At 37.1% G+C, this 25284-nt stretch overlaps 1 protein-coding gene across 2 annotated transcripts in view; it reads left to right on the top strand.

Moving 5' to 3' along the window:
• LDB3 (LIM domain binding 3) overlaps window positions 1–25284 on the top strand; it is a 432694-nt gene that overhangs the window by 236992 nt on the left and 170418 nt on the right. Inside the window, exons 7-9 of one of the 2 annotated variants that reach the window (XM_078643293.1) lie at window positions 18378–18547; window positions 20453–20489; window positions 22729–24546. In XM_078643293.1, the coding sequence (XP_078499419.1) occupies window positions 18378–18547; window positions 20453–20489; window positions 22729–22825 (304 nt within the window). In that variant the 3' untranslated portion in view covers window positions 22826–24546. Of the gene's footprint in view, window positions 1–18377; window positions 18548–20452; window positions 20490–22728; window positions 24547–25284 lie in introns of those variants that run through there. The other variant, XM_078643294.1, reaches the window with a different exon arrangement.

Genomic DNA, 25284 nt, shown 5'->3' on the forward strand with positions numbered 1-25284 from the left:
ACTATCCATTGTTATTTCTTCCAGATTGTTTATACAAATAACAGGTATAACTAAAGCCATAATTACTACCTTGAAAGCCAATCGGAATCAATTTTTAATACGTGTCACTTCCTTGTAGTTGAAGCACAGTTTGCCACCTTTAGAAAGGATTGTACCGTTTCCCTTTAAAAATGCTGTCATGTTGTTCCAAGAAAATGTATGGACACTGTCTTCAGGAAAGGATTAAAACATGAATGTCCATCAAAATGAAAGAAGACTAGGACAGTAGAGATGCATACAAGTCTCTTCCTAGTTCATAAAGTCAAAGAATAAAAATGTAATTGAAATACTTCTTCAGGACTCTAACAGCTGTATTATTTAATTAGACTTGTGGTGTCATGTTTATGCTTCATAGGAACTTGTTTTTTTTAGATGTATCTGGGGCAATGGGTTCTGAAGTGTTTCTGTAACAGAACATGGGTTCCATTTTTACAGCATAATGATACATGAGACTGATTTTCATGTGGTTGGCATAAGCGGACACTGTTTGACCACTTTCTGAACAACCTGAAATTCTAAACCCTAATAGATACGAGGCCCTCACGAATCTGCCTTCCTGGTCTGTACTGCCATTTACATATTCTTACCTACCACAGTGGCATCTCAGTTCCTTTATACGCTCTACTCTACTACGGTATTAGTTCTTGACATTTGTAGTTTCAAGAGATCTATTTTTATGTATTTATTGAGGGTTGTTATAGAGGGCAGACATTACTCCCATGAGTGCCAGAGTACTTTACAGATAACAGAGTTTACACAACAGAATGTTGTTATATATACAGAAGCATGTGTTGTAGTCTTATCTACAGAATACATTAGTGTGGCTGAGAATGTGGGTCAAAAACAATTATAGTTCAAGAAGTTCAAAATAAAACCATTAGGAACAAACACATTCTTTATATTGTAGTGTAGGCGAGAGGGGGATCTGTGCAATCTGGTCCATGATACAGATGGATTGGTTTGCAAGTGAATCGTCCTAGTATTCTTGTGAGACCATGAGGTTGGTGAGTCTCCTTGTGGAGGCATGGCCATTTTATGTTCGAAGGATCATGACAGTAGCATCACCCTCAATCACTTGGATATAGGATACAATTGTAATCCTATCTACACTCGTTCAGATGCTAGGTAGTAATTAATATGAGGGTGGTCCATTTCTTATTCGTTTGGATTTCCTGTTAGAAGTGAGCTAATAGGAGAAAGTAATGGGAGGAAGGATTGTTGGAAGAGTAGAGCAGAGATGCAAGAAGTTTGTTATCCTGAGAGACAATTACCCAAATATTAGTTTACACTGTCCTTAATTCAGTTGCTAAAATGGTGAACAGTTTCAGAGCGTTCCAGACTTTCATTACCAGCTATGCCTTATCCTGCAATGTGTTGGTGCCTTTAATGTTGCTTGCATTGTGTCGTATGCCATTCCGTGTAATTCGTCCCCAAAGTTCACTAGAATAAAAACAATGCATTAACTCTTTTCTACAAATGAATACACTGGATCAGCCTCTTTGTTGCAGTATTTTAGGATAATTTATGATTTGTTTAAGAATCAAGTTTAAAGTCAAATTATTATATTCAATAAGCTTCTAGCAGTTTATCAACTTTAGAAGTAGTCCTCAAAATAATGTAAAAAGTAATGATCTCTGTATAAAATATAAAAAATCATAATCTCTATACAGATGTAGCCATTTTGATAAAGCAGTAAAAAACAAAAAAAACTTACTTTATATAGAGAATACAAAACATAACTAAGGAAGAAGTTGCACATTAAAATCTTTTTAGAATTACAACAATATGTACACAATAATACATATAATAAACATACCCAATTGTAAAATATATTTCAGGAAATGCATGTTTCTCATAGATATTCCACAGGTGAACTAAGAAACTGATCCTCAAAGTATAGGGTTTAAAACTCTGCAATGTGTTCCAGAATCCCAGGATTACTGTTGAAAGCTGGATTTCTCAGGCTTCTTTTGTAAAAGGGAGTTGTTTCTGGCTAGAGTGAAACGTTTCTTTTTCCTGTAGTTTGTTGAGGTATGGGTGTACCTGCTGGGCAGCTTCAACCCCCCTACTTGGTGTGTTAGTTGGAAGTGCTCTAGAGTTTGAGTTTTGTCTCCATCTGCCTGGCAAAGAGTTTGCTTATGATCTTGGTTTTGCCTATTATACTTTTTATCAGCATGCACGTTCAGATAACATTTGTGGTATTGTCATGAATTGGGCCCAGTCTAAGTTATTTTATTCCTATTTTCAGGCGTATAGTAAATTTGTGATTCATATCAAAACGTTCTCTCCGGGCCATTTCTATCAGATTTCTCCCAGGGTTTTTAAAATGTCTTTTTACTTAGTATTCCTTTCAGATTGAGCCTTAGTTGGGAATTAGTGTTTGTGTACAGACTTTATATCAGGGACAGTAGTGCTGGATCCATTGTCATGTTAAACAGTTTTCCAAGAGTTTGTGCCTTAGTACCAGGTCAAAGGCTGATGCGAAGTGTAGGTATGCTACATAGGATGGCATCTTTTAGACAGTACTGAATGTATCGATTATTTAGAGAAACTGTATACTTGATCTATGGAGGACAGATATTTTCTGAATGCCTCTTTTATCCAATTTAGGATGCTTTACTTTATGATGCAATATTTAAGGCCTCTGAGTGCCATCTTGGAGAAGATGTTGTAGACCGTTTCTATGAGGCTGATGGGTCTGTAGGATTTTGGGTCGCTCTTTGTGCCTTTTATATATAGAGTGATGATTATGGGTGTTAGGAGGCAGGTATTTGACATACAGATTTCTATGTAAGTTGCTACAAAGTTTTTGGACCATGATTCTTGGCAGTTTTTGAAAACTTTTGAAAGTATTATTTTTGTCCTGGTGCTTTTGTCTTCTACAGGACCTTGATTGATTTGTTCCATTATTTTATTGTCCTTGAATAGGTCTTCATATAGTGTTTAAATGTATTTTCCAGTTCTCTGCTGCTTGTTTAATGAGAAGGTTCAGGAGTACTGTTTCCATCTGGCAGGAACAATTGGTTAGTGGTCCCAAAGACTGCTTTAAAGTGGTTTGTCTATGCATCTTCCGTGATATTTGCCTCTAGAGTATTTCTTTTGGTGCTGAGCCTTTCCCTGATTATTCTCCAGACAGTCTGTAGATCTTTCTGCAATGTTGCTTTTTCTAAGTCAAGCCACTCATTGCAGAACACTTCCCCCTTTTTTGGATTAATCTTTATAGCTGTTTCCCACACTCCTGATTTCTTTTAGAACTGTCTGTGAGCGGACATGCGTTTTCAGGTGTTCTTTAAGGGTTTTACAGTAGTCGTCAAACCACACTGTGTTAACAATTCTTTCTTGAATCGGCTAATTTATGCAGAAGTCTTTTGATTTTAAAGAAAGTAGCGAAGTTTCTGTTTTTGGTTTCTAGTTATCTTACTCATTTTGACGGCCAATTTTAACTATCAGATTTGATAGGGTTTTCAATGTTTCTGTGTCATTTTGCTGTTCTTTAGTTTTTAATTCTAGGGTAGGTTTACCTTTCACACCTAAGTGTCAGCAGACTTCTAACAGACTCTTTGGCTCATGTGTCTGTCTGAAATTGTTGGGTATGTTGTCTTTGATAGTTTAGTTTGTGTGTATTACAGCATTTCATAGGCCCCCCTCTTTAAAAGATGATTCTTGTGGCTTGTTATTTCCATTTAATTTGAGGGTCCATCACCTAAAATCTGTGGTGCATGAAGAGTTAGCAGTGAAAAAGGATGCATAACTGCTAATATAAACAGGTGAACCAACTTGTAAAGAAGTTTGAAGATTTCCTTTCTGTGGCTAAAAAGTCTGTGAATACAGGACTGAGTTGACTGACTCTGTCCCAGGCATATCACACCACCGGAATCCAGTCACTGCAGGCCCATTAATAAAAGACCAATGTAATAGAGTATTGGGATCGCTTTCCACACTCCATTTTAGCCTTATGTTTTTGAAGCTGTACCAGTCCTCCATCCTTATGCAGATATAATCGAATATGGTTTGTGCTCTGAGGACATTGCATGCTGAGATTTTGGCTTTGAATTCTGGCCCTAGTTTATGCAGAAGGTTTGCAGTTATGGAACACGTGCATCTTTTTCAGGGAATTGGTACTGTATGCACGGGATCCCTAACTAAGACTACATTTCTGTAATTTGTTTGGAGTCATTCGGCATTTTCCCATTTTACAATTGAAGTCTCCACCTCTCAGAATGTTTGGCTTTTACTTGGCAGGTTTGGACATGACAACTCACGATGAGGAGGTTCAAGAAGCCTTCAATTCTCTTCTGTTAGGCATAAACATTTATTACACTTATCATGTACTTATCAAGTAATGTGATGTCACACATAAGAAAAGTTAATGTAACCATTATCAAGTCCATCCTGGGTTGTGTGTTTAAATTTTCTAGTTACTTTTGTGGGTGATTGAGTGGACTTTTGGTCTCTTTTGGTATACTTGTTATTTATATTTTTTTATATCCTGAGGATCTTCTCTGTTTATTTTAGCTGCTTCTGGGTGAAGACATTTATGCAGTTCCAAATGATTGAAATTCTTCGTCCTAGTTTATTGGCTTGAGTGTTGTTAGGTATTTTGTCACCCAACTGGCTTCCGCAGGGAGATGACTCCTGGTGTTTGTCCTGGTGGCAGTTTCTTGTTTGTTTTGAGATTATTTCCCCAAGAGCTTCCTCTATAGCTAGATCCAATTACTGTTCTGCTTTGAGTCTAAGGGTTCGTATGTGGATTTGATTCCTGAATATATTCTATCAGGTTTTAATTCCCTGTGAAATTGAGGATATAGTTGTCAATTGGTTCTGGGCTTTTGACAGTGCCTTCTCCTAGTTGAGTTGTAGGCCATTTATACGCCTTATTTGTAAGAGATGTTCTTCCTTCTTTAGTTAGTGATTTAGAGATGTTGCTGATGGCAAATTTCTTGCATCATCTAGACACTTCATCAGTGCAGGGTTTTAAATTCCTATAACAGTTTCAGGTTTTTCGATTTCTGATTTGTTATTTTTTCCAGGCCATTATGCACTTCTGAGTGAGTTTTTTATATATTATTCTGCTTTGGTGGTGGTTTTGGCTGTTTCTCCATTCTACTCCACTGCTTTGATAGCGGACCTCCTTTCTGGATTTGTGGCTGGTAGAGCTCAGAGAAGCTTTTGTTTCTGGTGGCTTTATTTTGTGTATCTTGTTGATCCTTGATCTGTTAATGTTTTTTTTACCACTCTGCAAATGTTAGTGCTCCCATAATGATTACATTTGTTTCCGGCAGTTGCCACGTTGAACTATGGGAACTGTCTGCTTCAGTTTGAATATCTTGAATCAAAGTTCTGCACTTTCAAGTTTTAGTTTTTTGAACAAATGTTATGAGGTTGCTGCATGTTCAGTCCCTTTATATTTTTGGCCATGATCTTCCAGGTGTGACCGTATCTTGCTTTCCAGGTTAAATTGTTTGTGGGCATGAGTTGCTCTTTTTCTTTGTATTATAGGGTTTTTGTTCTTCCACTGGTGATGACTTTGATTGCCCTTCAGAGTCCAACCTTTGCTGTGGGCGAGTGTCAGTGTGTCTTGTTTTAGGTTCCGAATTTTATACTTCTTTCATGCCATATTGTATGTTTAATGCCCTGGTTTCTGGTTGTGTGACTGTACTGATTTCCATACCTATTTCATTTTTGGTAGTTTTTTGGGTTCCTTATCTCAGGCACTGTTTTGGGCCTATGGCTGACTGTCAGTTTATTGTCCATCTCATTTGTTTCTGCTAAGTCAAATTGTCGGAATGGAGGTTCTGATGTATATCTGATTTCAATCTTTCCTTTCTTCCCACACTACGTGCCATTACTTTTTTTCAAGCGCAGTACTAATCCAACCATGTTTTCCCTGCTGCGGACAGCAGTGTGGTGAGGTGTGAGGGCACGCAGTGACTAGATTCAGGTGGTTGACAGTATTTTTAATGTTTTTTAAGGAGAGATGGTGAAGACAGCAGATGTAGGTATTTTCTCTTCTGCTATTTTTTTTTGGGGGGGGGGACTTCTGGTATGGTGTCCTGTTTTTCATGAGGAGTTTCTTCGAAAACCAGTCATATAGTGGAAATTGCACGTTCTGCTTTTAGGTCTCTGCCATGTATGAGATCCGCAAAACTGAATGTTCATACTGACGTGCAATTTAGGTGTTCCTGTTCATCAACTGATAGGCACTCCTTCGGGTTTTCACCTTGTAATTGAGTCGGTAACTTAGTTGCTGGTAGTATAGATGATGTATTTAGTATGTCTGCAATTTGGCTGTTTTAGGTAGGTTGAATATTGGTGGGAGCTGTGGTGTGTTTCACCAGTGTGTGGATCTATATCTTCTTGAGATTAGTTCCGGAGATGTTAAGTGATATTCTTCAGTACTTGTAAATGCACTTTGTGAAAGTAAAACTCTACCAGTTAATCTATGAGTCATGACGAGGAATTTTACTTCACTAATAACTATATTTATGCTCTTTTATTCCACTAAAGGTGCACAAACATTTGTGATTTGGGCTTATACCGCTTATCCAAGTAATTTGCATGCTGATATAGAAGCACTAAAGCACCTATATAGGACGACATGGCATCATTTGTATTCTTACTAAATCTTGCAATGGATGGGTTTGTGAATATGTATGATGTTTTAACACCCATAAACTCTAATTTTGTGGATATTCATACACCATTTGCAGGCTCATTCCATCATTGCGGATTTACTGTTATGAAGGACTGGAGTCAACACATTTTTAGGCTGAGGAGTTGGAGTAAATACCCTGAAAAATGGGAGGGAGTGCAAGAGAAGGGTTTTTTCTAGGGGAGGGTGTGTCAAATTGTAAATGTACTTGTGCAGCACATACACGCTTATGCATCTGTACACATGTATAAGTGGTTAAGCATTGGACTAACATGGATTTCACAAAGAATCTTAGAACTCCTCTTGGAAATTTCTGAGGGTAGCACATTCACATGAGGAGTCCTGATATCCATCTTCAGTTCCATGATAGCCAAAAGTGTTCTCTTAATTTATGCTTAAATGTACGGGAGCACTTTTCCAACTTTGTTTACTGAGTAGAGTGTTCAGGGTTTATCAAAAACATTTCATCATTTGTTTATTTTTAACTTTTTACATTTTTAGTTTTTTAACTATTGCATATGGCTAACATATGATCATCTACTCAGAAACCTTCACTTCGTTTCACAACTGCTCAAATTCACATTTCGCTGTGACTACATGGCAAACCATTTTAACAGGAACAGCGGTCCTTAGCTTGACAGAATCAAATTGTAAATAGCGAACATAGACTTAAATAAGTGCTAAGGCTTGGTTATCTCCAATGTCCAGCCGGACGGAGGAGTATTTATTTTCAAAGTATTAGAGGAATTTGCAATTACGTGAACCAAGAATCAAAAAAACTGGGCACACGCCTGTACCAAGTCAAGGGGAACAAACAATGAGAGGAAAGAATAAGGAAGGTTTAAACAGGCAAAAGTTGGAGCAAGTGGCGGTTTACAATACAATGCGATCTTGTGCAAACACAAACCAACAGTAACTGCACTAATTATATACAAATGAGACATGCAGTACTGTTAAAACAGTTGACGTGACGTTTCGATCCCTAGCTCCAAATATTAAACTGGGATCATCTTCAGGACTAATATTAAAGCTAATGCCTGAATTATTAACAGCCTTGAAACAGAGCCTGGAAGGGCTTCTGGAGGTGATTGGACGGGAGGGGATCCTCAGCTTGAGAGCCTTAAGGCAATGTTTGAGATCCTGAAGGAAGGGCTTCAGCGAAACCGATGGCATCGAGCATGACCCCCGAGACCAAGCTGAAGACGCGATCTTATTAAGGATCGAACGAGGCGGACTGCTGTACCCCGCAGCCGCGCTACCCTCTCTTCATTCCTGAGGCATATCTAACCCTCTGGAAAACATTACTTTGAAAACATTACTCTAAGGACCTGCACCAATTGGATTGTTTCACCTGACAGCCGTGTTCTATTATCGGTTTCGCTGAAGCCCTTCCTTCAGGGTCTCAAACATTGCCTTAAGGCTCTCAAGCTGAGGATCCCCTCCCGTCCAATCACCTACAGAATCCCTTCCAGGCTCTGTTTCAAGGCTGTTAATAATTCAGGCATTAGCTTTAATATTAGTCCTGAAGATGATCCCAGTTTAATATTTGGAGCTAGGGATCGAAACGTCACGTCGACTGTTTTAACAGTACTGCATGTCTCATTTGTATATAATTAGTGCAGTTACTGTTGGTTTGTGTTTGCACAAGATCGCATTGTATTGTAAACCGCCACTTGCTCCAACTTTTGCCTGTTTAAACCTTCCTTATTCTTTCCTCTCATTGTTTGTTCCCCTTGACTTGGTACAGGCTTGTGCCCAGTTGTTTTGATTCTTGGTTCACGTAATTGCAAATTCCTCTAATACTTTGAAAATAAATACTCCTCCGTCCGGCTGGACATTGGAGATAACCAAGCCGTAGCACTTATTTAAGTCTATGTTCGCTATTTACAATTTGATTCTGTCAAGCTACGGACCGCTGTTCCTGTTAAAATGACTAATTACCCGAGGTCCTTTGCTACCTAAAACGGGTTCCCTTGTTTAGTTTACTGCTACATGGCAAACCATAACATATTTCTCCTGTGTGTGCTGTTCAGTACTACAATCCCCATATTTGTTGCTGAATGCTCAACTCTATATCCAAATATTGTACAAGTGTCACATGAAACCTTCTGCCACAGTTGGAATTTTGCTGAAAAAAGCCACCTAATTCTTATTCAAAAAGATTAAATCATAGCTTATGTACTGAGCTGCAATGTCTTTGCAGCACTACTGCAGAGAAAGTGGCAAACTGCTGGTTACTAAAATGTGTATCATTATTACTCATTGTTCTTAATTGATAATTTCTCTTCTTTTTCCTTTTTCTTTATCTTCTCTTTCCTTTTTAACTCATTTCCGCTACTAACACTGCTGTAATGTGCACATCACATCTCCTCCTAATGATGTCTACCCAAAATAAATGGCATTTGGGTGTTTTGGTCCCATGATTCAGTGTCCCTGACTCACCACTAGCGTAAGTAGACTTGACTAGCTTGCGAAATACCGTGGACAGAAAAATGCCCACATGTTCATAGAATAATATTCTTCTCTACTACATTGATGATGCATTTAGGTCCGTGATGCAAGTTAACACACAACTGTTGTCTTTAGTGATGGATTCTCCCTTTTCGCTCAGCTTATCTGCCTGTCTCCCTCTATAGCATATGGAACTCCAATATCCTGTTTCAATCTCACATAATTTGAGCTGTTTTATGTGAGTGGTGAATGAAAGGTTTTGATGACAAAGATAGGGAATCCGACTTACTATCCAAATAGGTCTACATTTTCCTGATAATATTGCAACCAGCATGATATATAGGTCTCCTTAGCTATTATACCTTTTTTCACTTGAAATTTTGCTGAAATTGCATTACGACTGTGCTTAAGGTTAAATATGGTAATATTAAAGATTCCTCATTATTGTGTTAATTCACAGTTTTAAATTGCTATTTTCCTTAGAAACGTTTCTAAAATCAAGACTTCTAAAATTATTAACTATATAACTCTAAACTAAATAAAACCTTTTCGTTGTCCCACTATTTTCAGAATTCCAATTTAATACCAGATTTCCTTACTAGTATGCTGTAAGTGTTCACATAGAAGCAGCACACTTAATTGGCAAATTATCATTACCAAACAATAATTATGCCATTTTCATGAGACGGACATACAAGTCATTTGTTGAATGAATGTTTATTTCTGACAGAAATTTAGTCCACATTTCTCAAGATGAATACTCCATTAATACCTTCAATAAAATTTTAACATGTAAGAAGGGTTTTCAGCATTAAAACACAGTATTACATTTTTTTTAAATGTGACCTTCTTTAAACATAATGCAGCTTTAACACCTTTTCAGTTTTCAAATCTGGCATCCGTACTGTGTGTGGCAGATAGCTCACCCTGTAATAATAGGGTTTGTGTAATTTTCAAATATATCGATCACAACCAGGTGTATGATTTAATGGAATGCATGTGAATTAGATACAGTTTCAAATGTAATTCCGTAAGCGAATTTTTAGCTTGATATAGATTATTTCCTTGTCATCAGGAGCAAACTTTGCTTCAGTTATCTCATTTGCCAGTTATAGTATACAGATTTCTGGTTGATGAAGTAATGAGACTACATTCTTAGCACATTCCAGTAATAGAGTGGACTAAATGCCAGTATCAATCTTAATGTTATTTTGGTGCCCTTGACTTTGTCATATTTACTTTTATTTTAAGAATGCATTTATTGCAAATGATCTGAATCAATTCATTTTCTAATTGAACTCGAAGGGGAAATGAAACTATAATGTTAATATAGTATCGTTGAGGTGCACCCTAATCTAATCTCATAAAATTCTCCAGCTATTTCATATTAAGCTCATGATCCAATAGATTCCTAGTGTATGTGATCCCACTCTAATTTTATTTCATTGTGTTTAATTGATGCATACAGTCCACCAGCCACGGGCCGTGGAGGGAGTTCCGGTGGGGCAGAAAGGCGGGGCGGGGGAGGGGGCAGGTCGGGGATGTTAAAAACCGGAATATGGATAATTGGAGGTAAGTAAACAATTTAATAAATAAAACAAATTTCGTAGCGCGCCCTGCATCGCAAAATGCGATTCAGCGTGCGCTACGAAATTCGTTTTATTAATTAAATTGATTACTTACCTCCAATTATCCATACTCCACTTTTTAGCACCCCCCACTCTGCCCCTCCCCCGCCCTCCTTTCTGCCCCACCGGAACTCAAAAGCCTGGGGATCCGGGTGGACGACAAACTGTCCATGAAAAAACAGGTCACAGCCGTGATCGGCACTTGTGTTGGCCTCCTCCGACAACTGAGGAAGGTTTCATCTGTGCTGTCCTTCTCTTCTCTGAGGAGTGCGGTCTCCGCTATGATCTTAGCCAGGCTGGACTATGGCAACTCGCTGTATATAGGACTACCACAAAAGCTATTAAAAAGAATGCAGATTGTTATGAACGACGCTGCAAGACTCATATTTAAGAAACCAAGGCATACACACGCCTCTCCCCTTTTACGCGATTTGCATTGGCTACCGGTCAAGCAGAGGCTAACGTTCAAGGGGCTTTGCATCGTTCATAAGGCTCTGTATGGAAGGGCACCCAATTACGTGAAGGCACGTTTGTCTTCCTACAGACCAGCTAGGGAGCTTAGATCGGCTGAAGCAGCTCTCCTTGTCCAGCCGCGTTGTAGGTTGGCCACGGTGGGAGGTCGTGCATTCTCACACACCCTACCAGCGCTATGGAATAAACTACCTCTAGATCTGCGAAAGGACACTAAGCTAATGTCTTTCAGAAAGAAATTAAAAACATTGCTGTTTCAGCAAGCATGGGGTGGTCCCTAAATGATTAAATCTGTTGTAGCCCTTGAGTTGCCTGTGGACCCTGTCAAAGCGCTTAGAGACCCCTGGGTTATAGTGCGCTATATAAATCAAATAAATAAAAATAAATAAATAAACTCCCTCTACGGTCCACGGCTGCAGTCCACATATATCAGAGCTATGAGTGAGTATTCCTTTATACGGAATGGGGTACGTTTACCTGGATATTGAAAAAGGTGCACTTTTTGTACTGGGCCTACGTATGCTAGTAATATAAGAAGGGAAATAAGTAATTATGTTTCAAGTTTAGGCATGGTACAACACCCCTGCAATTCACATGATTAAATATAACCAACAGCCTTTTATAGTATTTCAATGAATCCATCCTACTGTTGATTTGTTTTCATACTCATGCATTGCCAATCTACAAAGAAAAGTTTACTTTCAGAGATGGCAAAGCAAATACATATATTCCTTAATCCAATTTTGATCAATGCTTTATTTTTCTATTTGGATTGACACATTGTGCAAGTCAGGTGCAAGGCTCACTTGGAAACGTAATTCTAAATTTTCCTCATTTGTAAAAATTAATTGATATATCTTTGTCACTAATTTAGGGCATCACCCAAATAAATCATTATTTTCTCTGTTTTTTAAAGAATTGCTAGTATGCTTAAATAGTCCCATTGTATACGTGCTTTGCTCTGAGCTGCTTCCTGTTGCAACTGCTTCAAAATTCCCCCAGGGTTATGAGCTGAGTTTTGAGCTTTATCTTTTGCTTCCAATTTGCACATAAACAATACTCATGTTTTGATGCAACTGCAGTGTTTTAAAATAATTCGTTAACACTGAAAAGAACGTGAGTTGCATTTAGTACTTGAGTGTCGTGGATTCAAAAGAGCAAGCATTTGTAATTCGATTTTAGATTGTTTACAGCAAAATAACAATTACCATTACAAACTGCAAAACAAACAAGTCTTCAACTTATTCAAATTTTACACACTCTTCCACAATGAGTTAGCATTGCTGAATATATATCCAATCAACTGTATGTTCTACAAATATCCACTTTCCCAGGCATAAATGTCGCACATTAGAGATACCACAGTTTGCACATATTTTTATGCCACCTAGATAATAAAGAGGAGCCGAAGTTAATACCTTGTCATATAAGAATTTGACAATGGTTTTTAATTTGTCTAATAGGAAATGTATTTTGCACCAAGTCTCCAAAGTCAAGAAACTCTATATATCAAACACAGTGCAAACAATCATGGTCTGGTTTCATTCTATTTGCACAGACCATCTGCCTTTAATTTGGCCTGTGAAAAATTGGAAAGCCTTTGATGGCTGTGTGTTATCTCATATAATGTTGGTAATATTCCAAGTAGGTGCACCAATATCGTTGTATTGTCACATAAACAAGGGTTCCTAGAATGCCACACTACATGTAAAATAGTGAACAATGTTATATGCCAACAGTTATGTCAGCTACAGAATTATCAAACCTCATGCCAGGGGGTAGAACCATAAGAATGCTCCTGTGTACTCAGTCCATTTAGCATTACCAATTTAGCTCTGTGTTGTTCCAAGAATCATGTACTGCTTGAGAAATGATGGCATTGTTGTATATGGAAACACGTTAAATTAAACCTCTTTAAAAGACACACTTGTTAGAAAGATAAGACGGATACTCAAGGAACGTTCTTCCAAACATAGAGACTGGAAGTAACAGTAAAATAATTCTTGGTGTCTATGTGTTGTCTCTGAGATAACTATTGTAATACACCATAAATGGATTAGTATTCTGGATGTTCATATATTATTCATAATGGAAAACAATATTTTCAAGTGTGCCCATTTCCAAAGAGGTTTGATTGTCTTTAGAGATCAGCCTTGTGTGAGCCACTCAATGCCACTCTTGCATGATATTTGAATTAAAGGCTGTTGTACATCTCAAATTAAAGCAGCCCAGTATTCATATTTCCAACATTTATTCTATCTAAACTATTTAAAATGGATCAGAATTACGTCCTTTAAATTTACTACTGAAAATGCCCAAACTGCAATCTTAAAACTAGGCGAACAATATGCAAATGTACTTCTAGCCTTTATTTTTGATCCAAGGGTTTGTTTACCCATGAAATGTGGGCTTCTGGAATATTTTTAAGATATTAAACACCTAACCAACTCCAGTTTTATTTGCCGTTTTAATATTTTGATTTCCTTTTACAATGATCAGTGTATGCTTACATTTTAACAAGCAATAAACATTACTAGCATATTAAGGCACTGAATGAGATGTGGATATTGGTCGTCATAGAGCTTGGCATGCAGCCCTACAGAGAAAAACATTTAAATATGTGACCCTCCCATAAGTGTTGAACCTGTATTTACGTTTATGGCTTTATATATTCAGAAAGGTGTGATGCACTATATCATTGTCTGTGATTTACTAATTGACATTGTTCAACAATAATTCAAATTAATGTCTTACAGCCATTGAAGCTGTAGAAAGATCTCTAACGTCTTTCCATGACCACAATCACAAGAAAATAATGACAGCAACCATGTCACACGGTTTTAGCAATATTAGTATTCATGTTAAAATGGTGTTAAACTGTGAGAAAGTTTTAGACGTATGTGTTATAGAGTAGGATGTGTCTTGCATGCATGGTAAAGAACAAAACCTACACATGCTTTTCTTTCCCCTAGTATATAATGTTTTTATTCCCTGCTGAGTAATCTGTACAGTGCTCTTCATACACTCAGAACTAAGCCTCAATTGAATTAATACAATCAAAGCAAGCGATTGGTATTATAAATACCAATTACATTTTTTTAATGAATGAATAAAATAATTAACCCTTCAAATGTTTTAGCAGAAATATTAATCAGAACGAAATGACAATTAGTCTGGGAATAATATTGACCTAGTTCATTCATTTAGCATTTCCTTAAAACAGGTTTTGCCCTTTAGCAAAATGGAACAGGGTAGCTAGTGTCTCAAATGCATCAATATGAATATGAAAAAAGAAAACTAAATCTCTCTGTAAAAAAAGTTCGTTAATAAGGAACAATAGACTTGTCATATATCGGTTGATAGATTGTTTGTGGTAATAACATGGATCTGTAATTGAATTATAGCAATTAGTAATCGAGGAATTACCAAATAACTGCATTTTGCTTGTACTTACTAATGCAGTGAAGTGATATTAGCACAAGTATTCATGCAGACACGTTTAAATCTGGTTAAATTTGTTGCATACTCCATATCTGTCATACTTCTTTTTACAGTATAGGATGCTCCATAAATGAGGGTTTAGGTGGAACTGGGTTTATATGGGTACTTACCCTCATCCATTATAGCACATGTGGACTTACAGACCACACTGTGTCAATAGATCTTTCTAAACAGCTCGTGCACCAGTATGCACCAATGTAAGTGTTAAGTGTAACAAATAGACCATTTTCGTTTTGCTGATCAGTTGGAATGATTCATTTGAGCCCATGGTTGAGAATTGGACTTGCAGGTTTCAGATTTGTGCTCATTTGACCCAAAAAAAATCTCCTTAACATAAGTGAAACATATTTTTAAGAGCAGGGGATTATATTATATGTCTTAATGAGAACAGTTAGAACTGCTTCTTCAGTTGTGCATGATTATGCTTGTTGATTTTCGATTGAAGATCACCATTCCCAACATGGGAGAATACTGATAATGAACCACAAAAGTCCATTTAGAGCAAATATGTGAAACTGCAACTTCTGACGATAACCAGATGCAATTTGAAAAGGCATTGTACATCTATAGATGTTTATACATTCTATTGCCTACGTACAAATGCCAATACATTTTAACATACTCTGAAGACTTCATTGTCCATTGCTGAGCATTAGACAGTGGTTTCAGTAAAAATTGAAAAAATGAACAGCATATGCAGACCATAGTAATATTTTTTTATTTTGTAAGTAAAAAAAGGGGTTTCGAATTAGAGAGCCTTGAATGCAACAACCGTAGTAGCGAGGAAATTTTTTGGATATGTTAGTAATTTGGTAGGTCCATAACCCAGCCACTTTACAAGGAAGCAAAAGGTATGGTGCACAACAGCAAATATTATGTTCTTAACAATTTGTACATTCTTTTCCTACTTCAGCCAAGCTTCTCCTCTGGTTACTCAAAGCTAGTAAAAAGTTTCTTGTAGTTGCAGTTGGTTCTGAAAACGTTGCTCTTTGTCTTTTCAGTACGAATTCATTGTTATGTGGTCATGAAAAGAACTGTTATGTCCTTATCATTCTTGAAATCAAAATTAACAAGTCACAGGAACACATTCACAGGAAACAGTGATATATGCATTATTGAGGTCTTATATTTCTATTTTGTGAAGATTGTTTTGAAGTTTGGACCATTGTTGTGTAAGTAACATTCTATATATGTATATTTAGATATGTAGGCTATCTATAAATCTATATCTACATATATCTATATATAGGACTGTTGTAAAGTTTGCGCCATTGCTGCATAAGTAGCACATGTGTGTGTGTATATATATATTTTATGCTGCTACCCATCATGGAATAAAGCACTTATTATTTTTTCACCCTTGTTGTGGTCTGTACCTGCTTTTGACGTTTTGCCTCTGTGCTGGCGTATCTTCAGGACTGTGGAACTGATATATATATATATATATATACTTGCCAAACTCAGGGCGGGTGCTAGATCCGTTCCGTGAGGGTGCACTCGCGCATACTTGAAAACCATGTCCGAAGGTCCACACGGAGCACTCATGGGATCCCTATTTAATCTTTTATTGGCATTTGGAGACGCGTTTCGGCATTAGCCTGGATCAATCCTTGCCAACCAATGCAAATGATAGTATGCTTACACACAGCATTTAAATCTCCACCATGTAGCTTCCCTATTGGAGGACTTCAGCTGTAACAGAAAGGGGACTGCCTTCCTTATGTCCATCATTTTTTTGGCAGCCATATTGGTATGGTTCGATATCAATAGGTGGAATTTCTATATTTTACTATAATAGTTATTCAAATACCAAAAGCAGCTTTCTAATCCCCCTTCATAAATTTTTACCATTAAAGTGTTGCCCTCCGTCCCCCTGGGGAAATATATCATTGTACTTCGTCATGTTGATTCTCCGAAAGGGCATCCCTCCCCACAGCCAGTGTCAAAATCCACTAAAAAAACTTCTCCGGGAGTAGGTCAAATGGCGATCTCATCCAGCAATTCAATAATTGCTGAAACCAGTCATAAGAAACATACCAGCTCAGATGCGACGTGGCGGTTCAGGCAAGATACAGTAAATTTGTTTGAAGAGTTCTACCTTACTTGCCAAACTCAGGGCAGGTGCTAGATCCATTCCGCGAGTGTGGACTCACGCATACTTGAAAACCATGTCCAAATGACCACGCGGCCCACTCACGAGATCCCTGTTTCATCTTTTATTGCCATTTGGAGACGCGTTTCGGCATTAGCCTTTATCAATCCTTGCCAACCAGTGCAAATAATAGAATGCTTACACAGCCACAGTCAAAATCCACTCAAAAAACTTCTCCGGGAGTCGGTCAAATGGCCATCTCATCCCGCAGTTCAACAATTCAATAATTACTTAAACCAGTCATAACAAGCATACCAGCTCAGATGCGACCTGGCGGTTCAGGCATATATTGATATATAAATGCTACTTATGTGACAAAGATCCGAACTTCAAAACAATCTTCACAAAATATAAATAGAAATGAAGAGCTCAATAAAATGACATAATAATCTAATATTCATATAAAAGTGTATGATATTTTAATTAACATCAATAGTCAAGTTATTAAATTTGTGTTTCCTGTTCCATGTTGTATAAGTGTATGTAACATATTTACTAACTAAAAGATAAAGGGCCATATGTATCAACCGAATTTTGATTCGCAAACGCTGCGAATCGCAAAAAAGCAGCGTTTGCAAATCATAATTCGGAAAACGGTATGTATGCGGATAATCGCAATGCAAATTTAAGGAATCGCAAAATTTGCGATTCCTTAACTTTGCGTAAGCGTTTAAGGAATCGCAATTTGCGATTCCTTAAATGCTATGCAGCAACCACTGAAGTTTTGCGATTTCTCCTTAAGAAATCGCAAATTATCACCAACTTCAAGTTGGTGGTAATTTGCGATTTCTTTTACAAATGCACTTTTTGCCATTTGTGAAGGTACCATGTGGCGCACATACATGCCCTTAGGGCATGTACGTGAGCCATATGCGCACACATGTAAATTTCGGGGGTGCATCAGGGTGTCCTTATGACACCCTTGAAAATATTCTCAATTTGCGATTCTCAAATTGCGAATCACAAATTGAGAATAACTTCCCATTCATTCCTATGGGCCTCCTGGCCCATAGAAATGAATACGAAAGTATTCCTTAATGGCGATTTCACAATTTGCTAATCGCAATTAAGGAATATTAAGAAATCGCAAAAGAATTGCGATTTTTTACATACATACCTTTTTGCAATTCTCAAATAGCAATTTCTAAAAAATCGCTATTTGACAATCGCAAATGAGGGTGTTGATACATATGGCCCAAAATAATTACTTCTAATTTGTTGATGACTTAAATTTGAGGGTCATCAATTGACTTCTAAATAATATTGTTTTAGTTGCTAATTATATCTATGGCACTTATATACAGTTAGTTATATGTCTATTGTGTAGCTGTGTGTCTACAATAAATGCCTGAGTTTGATTTTTTCTATGTTAAGTGTAAGTGTGGCATTTTGGTTTTGTGGAAAGGAGATCCCTGTCTTTTTTTGGGGGGGGCACCAATCTGTCATGTGCCATTTTTACCATACACCCTTTTCTGCATTGCAGTACACTCCACGTTAAAGATCCTCTTGTAGACAGTGCTTCTCCAGTGTATCAGGCGGTACTTAAAAATCAGAACAAAAGTGAGGATGAGATTGATGAATGGGCACGCCGTGCAGCCAACCTTCAGTCAAAATCTTTCAGAGTCCTTGCCCAGATCACAGGAACCGAGTACAGTAAGTATTGCCTTTTTACAGGTTGCTTTTTTAATTGATGAGCATGGCAGTGGATTAAAAAAAGTACATATCAGTAGTAACTTTAGATATAACTGTACCACCTCCTCAGCCTGTAGTTACCACCTGTTATTGATTAAGGATTATAGACTTTCTTAGGTGTCCTCAATTGTCCTTTAGGATGAAATGTTCATTCATAAAATACTTGTGTGAAACTCCTACCCAGTGCTAATGGGTTATAGAACTAAATTGTTGTAATTAAAAATCTGCCGGAGAAAGGAACTGATGTTTACAATATTGTAATAAGTTAATTATATAGAACTAACTAAATGCAGCATGTTAGATTATGATATTTGTTGAAGTCCCTTTTTCTAATCGTACATATTGTATTAGTTTGCATTTGTGCTATCCTGTTTGCAAGACATATGCTTGTCCTGTCAAAATGCATGTTTGGTATGTAGGATGAGTTCCATTTCTTCTATATGAACTGTTCCATGACAGATTCTGCAGAATGCATTTTAGTTAAAAAGCTAGACGTTCTTAAACAGTTAAATAAATTAATGCAGCAACCTTATTGGTCTTTTTGATATTTGTTTTTCTATTAATATATCAACTTACTTGTAAAAGCACATTTTCCCATAAACAAGCAGCTGTTCACTTCCATACCGCTTCTACTCTTATGGCTACCTGTGAGCAAGAGATCAGCACAATATGGGGTCTCAATACAAACATAGTGAACATAATCTGCTTTACATTGTACAAACCTGTGGCCTATCACTATTACTCATAAACTAAAAACAATACATAGTTTTCTTTGGGGGGGTCAAAAATATTGTCAGTATATTATAGATGTCCCTACAATTGTAGAAGGACTTCAAATGGACTTCAAATTCAGATATTGCCCTTACTTCCTTCCACCACAAGAAAACTGCTGATCCAAGGCCTGATACTATCCAGGATCGACTACAGTAATGCCATCTATCTGGGAGCTCCTGAGGCAACCTTGAACCGGCTGCAGAGGATCCAAAATGCGGCCGCCCGGATCCTCACTAACACTCCTGCCAGAGCCTCGGCCAAGCCAGCTTTGAAGCTCCTCCACTAGCTCCCGGTTAGAGAACGAGTGAAGTTCAAAGCCCTCTGCCTGGCTCACAGACTGATGCAAAACAAAGGTCCCCCGATCCTGGAAAAATTCATTAAACCTTATAAAGCCCCAAGATCCCTTCGTTCCGATCAGGAACATCTTATCATCATTCCCAGAGTCAAGAAAGCGCGCACTGGTGGAAGACGCTTCTCGGTTCATGCCGCACGCCTCTGGAACGCCTTACCCCGCGATCTGAGAACAGAACCTAACTATCTGCATTTCAGAAAGCGGTTGAAAACCCACCTCTTCCCGTAAATCCTAACTTCCCCCCTCTGTCCCCACTACCCGCAGGTGTACTGATCCTAGCGCTGGGATACTCAAAGGTGACTACGCGCTCTATAAATTTAATTAATAATAATAATAATAATGGGATTTTCCTTTCGGTTTCTGAGACTCCCATCTTTAGAAGTAAATGTCATGCATACCAATTTTCAAATGAATCTGCCACAGTGACAGGTCAATATAGAGCCAATTCTTGCATATTAACTAGTTGTATTAACCCGAGAATGTATTTCCGGTATCACTTATAAAGAGTAGATTGAGTCAAAGTTGTTGATGCCACCTAGCATAATGCATAATTGGCCAAAAATTCTCACAGCACCTCGATTGCATTTACAAGTGTAGATTATTGTGTAATTTGTAATGTATGTAATGCTTCAGAACAATAGATAAGAATGATTACAAATGTGATCTGTTTTCTAGAACTGTGCTCAATTGACCGTTCTAGATGCTCGTCTAACCAATCTGCCTTTTCTTTTCAATTTCAGTGCAAGATCCAGATGAAGATGCTCTGAGGCGAACAAGGTAGGCAACTAGCAGCAAACACTGGGGCCTTTCACTTAACTCTAATAGACACTTAGTGCCAAAAAGGGAAATTAATTTAAAAATAAACCATGACTTCATTTTTTTTCTTTGGCCCTTAACACACTGGCTCATGAATAACTCACATTAAATTGCTATGAGCTGGCAATTTTCCAATCTGCAAATCATTCTAAACAGCAACTAGTTTGCCCAAACCAACTTATTGTGCACATCATAAACTATGTTGCAGCTGGTAACCATTGAATAATGTTGTGGTGTTGTTGAAAGGAAATGTGCAATTTATTTGGATGCCATCACTGCAAAAGCCTTTATGCTGTGGAAACTGGGTAAAGTGTTTACAAATCATAGGTGGACACACATAATTGAGATCTGGGCACAATGCTATCCAAGCAATGGGAAGGCATCACTCTGAATTTAGAGTCTGGGTTAAACAACCTTTCCAAAGCAAAACACAGATGTCTTTATACAGAAAGTGTTCTTATGCAGTTTTTTAGGTCTGCTTTTGATCATGAAAATATAGGTTTGAAGGAAACCAAAGGTTATAATAAGTCTGAAATAGAACTTGTCCTGTTAACTTTGTTGTGGTTGTGGGAACAAATGCTTCAGCCCCTGTTCCCTTTAAAAAATAATTGGACAATTCTATTTTTTACTTACTCTCCAGAAAGTGACATGCTGCTAAATGTGTATATCTGAAAGCTACGGAGTACTGCTAATAAGTCATTCCTATGTGGCATTGGGTTTATAAGTCCAACCAATGTCGAAGCTGGGTTGCTTTTTACTGTGTGTTCATTATTTCACAGATGATTCTTTTGATCACAGGCTATTTATATTATACACGCACAATTGAGAGGTGCTTTGCTACTTCCAAATTCAAGTTACTGGCTTCAGTTTTCATCACATTCATACATTTAATTGTCTAAAGATATCATTTGAGAGAGTAGAAGACTTTACACATTACACATCCTAAGGCATAGTTTTTCATTTGATTAGTCAACAAGTCATATAGTATGTTTCTGAACTAAACAAATCCTTAAGAGTTTACTTTATGTAAATGTTAATCATGCTTATTCAGTGGACCAATTTTACATTGAGACAATTGATAGGCTTTTAGTTCAATGCTAGGGACAGTTTTTGCTCGAAGGAACATATGGTTTCCTGGTACTTAATGTGTGTGTATGTGCCTCAAATAACATATTGCTGAAAATAGAGACACATCCTGAAGTAATCTTCTAAGAGACCATACCTTTTTGGTGTCTCTCATGATAACTGCTTCCTACATTCTCACTCTGTGACCTGCAAAATTCAGTTGTTGTGAATAAGGTCACTTTCTTGTAACGTAGCCAGTAAAGACAGACAACAAACTAGTATGATTTTTATTGCTTCTTTAGAAAGGCCCATTGTGTATGTTCTAATGTACTAAAAACAGATTATAAAACATTTCCTTTTTCTGTACTCTCCAAATTAACTGTTGCTTCACCTCATAGAGTGCAAGTGTTGAGAAGACATGCCACTCTCTTTCCTATATCAAATAAATCATAACAGTATAGGAAATTTGAATCCGTAGTATAGACCAGCTCTTTTCATGCATCACTGTTCCATGTTTTAACTGTACTTGCAATTCACTCTTAAAGCATGGTACATATTCATAGCATTCTTCATTGTCTATTTGAATAAGCCAATGAAAGGAACTTGTGTACAGATTTCCCTATGAGAATGTAGTGCTTCAGGTGTGGTCCTTATAAAGTACTACATTAGTGCAGAATACTTTTCTACAGTGATGCACATAAGAAGTATTGATCGCCATTTTACTGTTGAATTTGTCATTTTGGAGTAGCATTTAGAATGAAGTTGAGTTGAGTTAATCCAAGCCCTATGGGTAAATATATTCATGGTTCTGTGTCATGACTTACTCTGGAAGTGAAAATAGTTATTGCTAAGATTGACATCGGTATACTGGCATTGCAGTCGCTTCATGCAAAAGCAGATCTATGAAAACTATCCAAACAATGTCGAAAAGGTCTAGTCCAGTTTAATCTAAAAAATTGAAATCAACCTGGGCATTTATGTTGCAGGTAGATCAATCCAACTCTCTTTTGAGTACTCAACATGAAAGGGATCCAAATAAATTGCCATTGCTGTAGGCAGGGGAGTGGAGGTCACATCCCTAATCCCCTTTCTCTTCCTCCCCTTTTCTTTTTCTCTCTCTTTCTCCATGCCACAGGGAAAAGTTTGAAACGGAACGTAACAGCCCACGCTTTGCCAAGTTGCGCAACTGGCATCACGGCATTTCTGCACAAATCCTTAATGTTAAAAGTTAAATGTCCATATGTAACAAAAATAGCAAAGCAGACAAATACCATTCAGAATGTCTTGAGAGCTAGTGGATAGTGACATAAATATTTTAAGATAATATGCACGGGAGGGGTGGTTCTTTGAGTGCCTGCCTGTTCTTTTGCTAGTCTTACATTTCTTACAAGCTTTGTATCTCTAACATTAAAATCAACAAAGGTTTATCAAGATTGTAAACAGGTTATCTTTTGTTTTGCCTTTTGTTAGATCTGTGAAGACCCTATAAGCAAAGATTAGAAAAAATAGATTTAAATATTGTACTTTTTTTTCCTATAAATAAAAAAGATGAAAAGTACAAATTGTCAGGCTTTCTTTGGGGTAAGGTGTTATTGTTAAAGGAGTGATGGTGCTGGAAAATTTATTTTAAGGAAGGGGAAAGAAAACCTTGCTGAGCCGCGCCCTAATTTTGTAAGGTACTTTTTGTCAACAAATGTCTATAATGGAAGGATGTGCAGCACAACCTTTAAAACAAATTGGGCTTATTTTACTGACATGAAATCCCCATAGATTAAATAAAGCAGTCAGAAGGTATTAATGAGTAAACTGTCCTTTACTTGTTAATATGGGGATACAAATCTGAGAATTTAATAAAATAATACAGGCAATAACCTAACTTTGTTCTTAAATATAACAGTAACATAGTTCAACTATCCAACTGCAAAACTATTTAATCATAGACAGGTTTAGTTTTAATCGACAGAGAATATTTTGTGCTGATGTGTTTTATTTTCATAGGTTAAACAAATGCCCCTAAAACCAAACAACAATAGAACAGCATTACATACATTTTTCAATAAAATATAGCATGCATAATGTGTGTGCATTCTTATGTATAGATTTTTATATGTATATCTATATAACAACTTATTTCTATCTATATTATTGAGAGCCGTTATATAATAATACCTAAATACATAGGCATTCATGTATCACGAAGCAGAGTTTTATATAATCTTTCTTTAATGAGTTAGTTTTAATTGCACTTGAAACTCACTTGATGTTTTCTGTTTATGCGCATGAGGTAGGCATTGCGTTAATGCCTCACAGAGAATGTATGTAATCCAGTTGAAAAATGTACAAAGATGACTTTATTTATGTCTCTTGAAAGTGCCACCTGCAGCCTGAAATGGGCTGTGTGTCTAATTAACATATTATTTGGACAAAAGCTATAAACATCCTTTGTCCAACATAAACATGTATATGTAACTTTTTTAAATATAGCTTGATGGGCACAAGATGTACATATTTCCTTTAAACTGAAAACTATATTGCTTTCAAAATACATAGAGGTATGCTAATTATAAATGTAAACTCCAGAAACTAATCATTGAAGCAAGGTATTTTTCTCCATACTTTTCATAAAGGGCATGCTGCCTCCAAGGTTTTCTTTCTGAATTTAGTGTTTTGCAACAAGTGGAGGCAAATGGAGGGATGTTTGTGAGGGTAGAAGTAATGTGCTATAACTTTGCACAAAGGTACTGGTGAATAGCTAGTAAGAGTTTGGATAAATTAAGAAGCCAAGCAGAAAGCTGACCAATTAGTAGCTTGCAATGTGGTGTTGAAAAATGTGTTGTACAGTCTTTTAGATTAAAGATTATGCACCCTTCATTTCGTCTGCATTTACTAATACTACATCTGTAAATAGTAGCAAATGCTTCTTTATTCTGAAAATAAAAAGGTTTTGAACCAATTTAAATAGAGACGTGCCTATTTTACAAACTACAAAGGAATGGTAAACCTCAGTGTATGTAAAATCTGATTTCTCGCATTAGGCCTATTTAGTGCTGCATGTCAAAACACATTTGCCCCAAGTATTGTTTGTCATTGTTACAGCAAAACTCATGGCCTTTTGCCTAAGACGTTATAACTTTTACAATGGAAAGCCAGCTCAGGATAACAAAACTCATTTAGGTTCTTCAAAAAATATATAATGTTTTGCATGCCACTGACATCTCTCAAGGAGTCATGTCTGCTACATCACTCTCAGTTTGACTGTAGTCGCTGCTGGTGGCCTTACCACTCATCATATGTAACACTGAAAATAAAAATTAATTAGAAGATCATTGATATTCAATAATACCATGCCGGCCTCATTTTATAACTGCTGTAACTACACAGACCCTAGTTGGTCACTAGCATAATTCTTGCTATCTGACAAAATAACCAGCACAGACACAGAGTATTTTCAAAAAGCTAAAACTCTGAACAACTATCAATATCATAAAAGGTAACAGTTCTAAGTCTAAGACTAAAGCTTACTTGTAGATAGCTATATAGTCTTCAATTTCATCCATTATCATCTCATCAAACATGAGTGTGGCATCACCGAGGGGTGTTACCACCATGTTCTTTTACTCAAGAAATTATGGTTGGCTGTCAAAAGTACATTCTATTTCTAAGCAACCTTACAATTAAGAGTCTGTTATCT

The sequence above is a fragment of the Lissotriton helveticus genome, chromosome 5_1, assembly GCF_964261635.1.
Source record: "Lissotriton helveticus chromosome 5_1, aLisHel1.1, whole genome shotgun sequence".
NCBI lineage: Eukaryota > Metazoa > Chordata > Amphibia > Caudata > Salamandridae > Lissotriton > Lissotriton helveticus.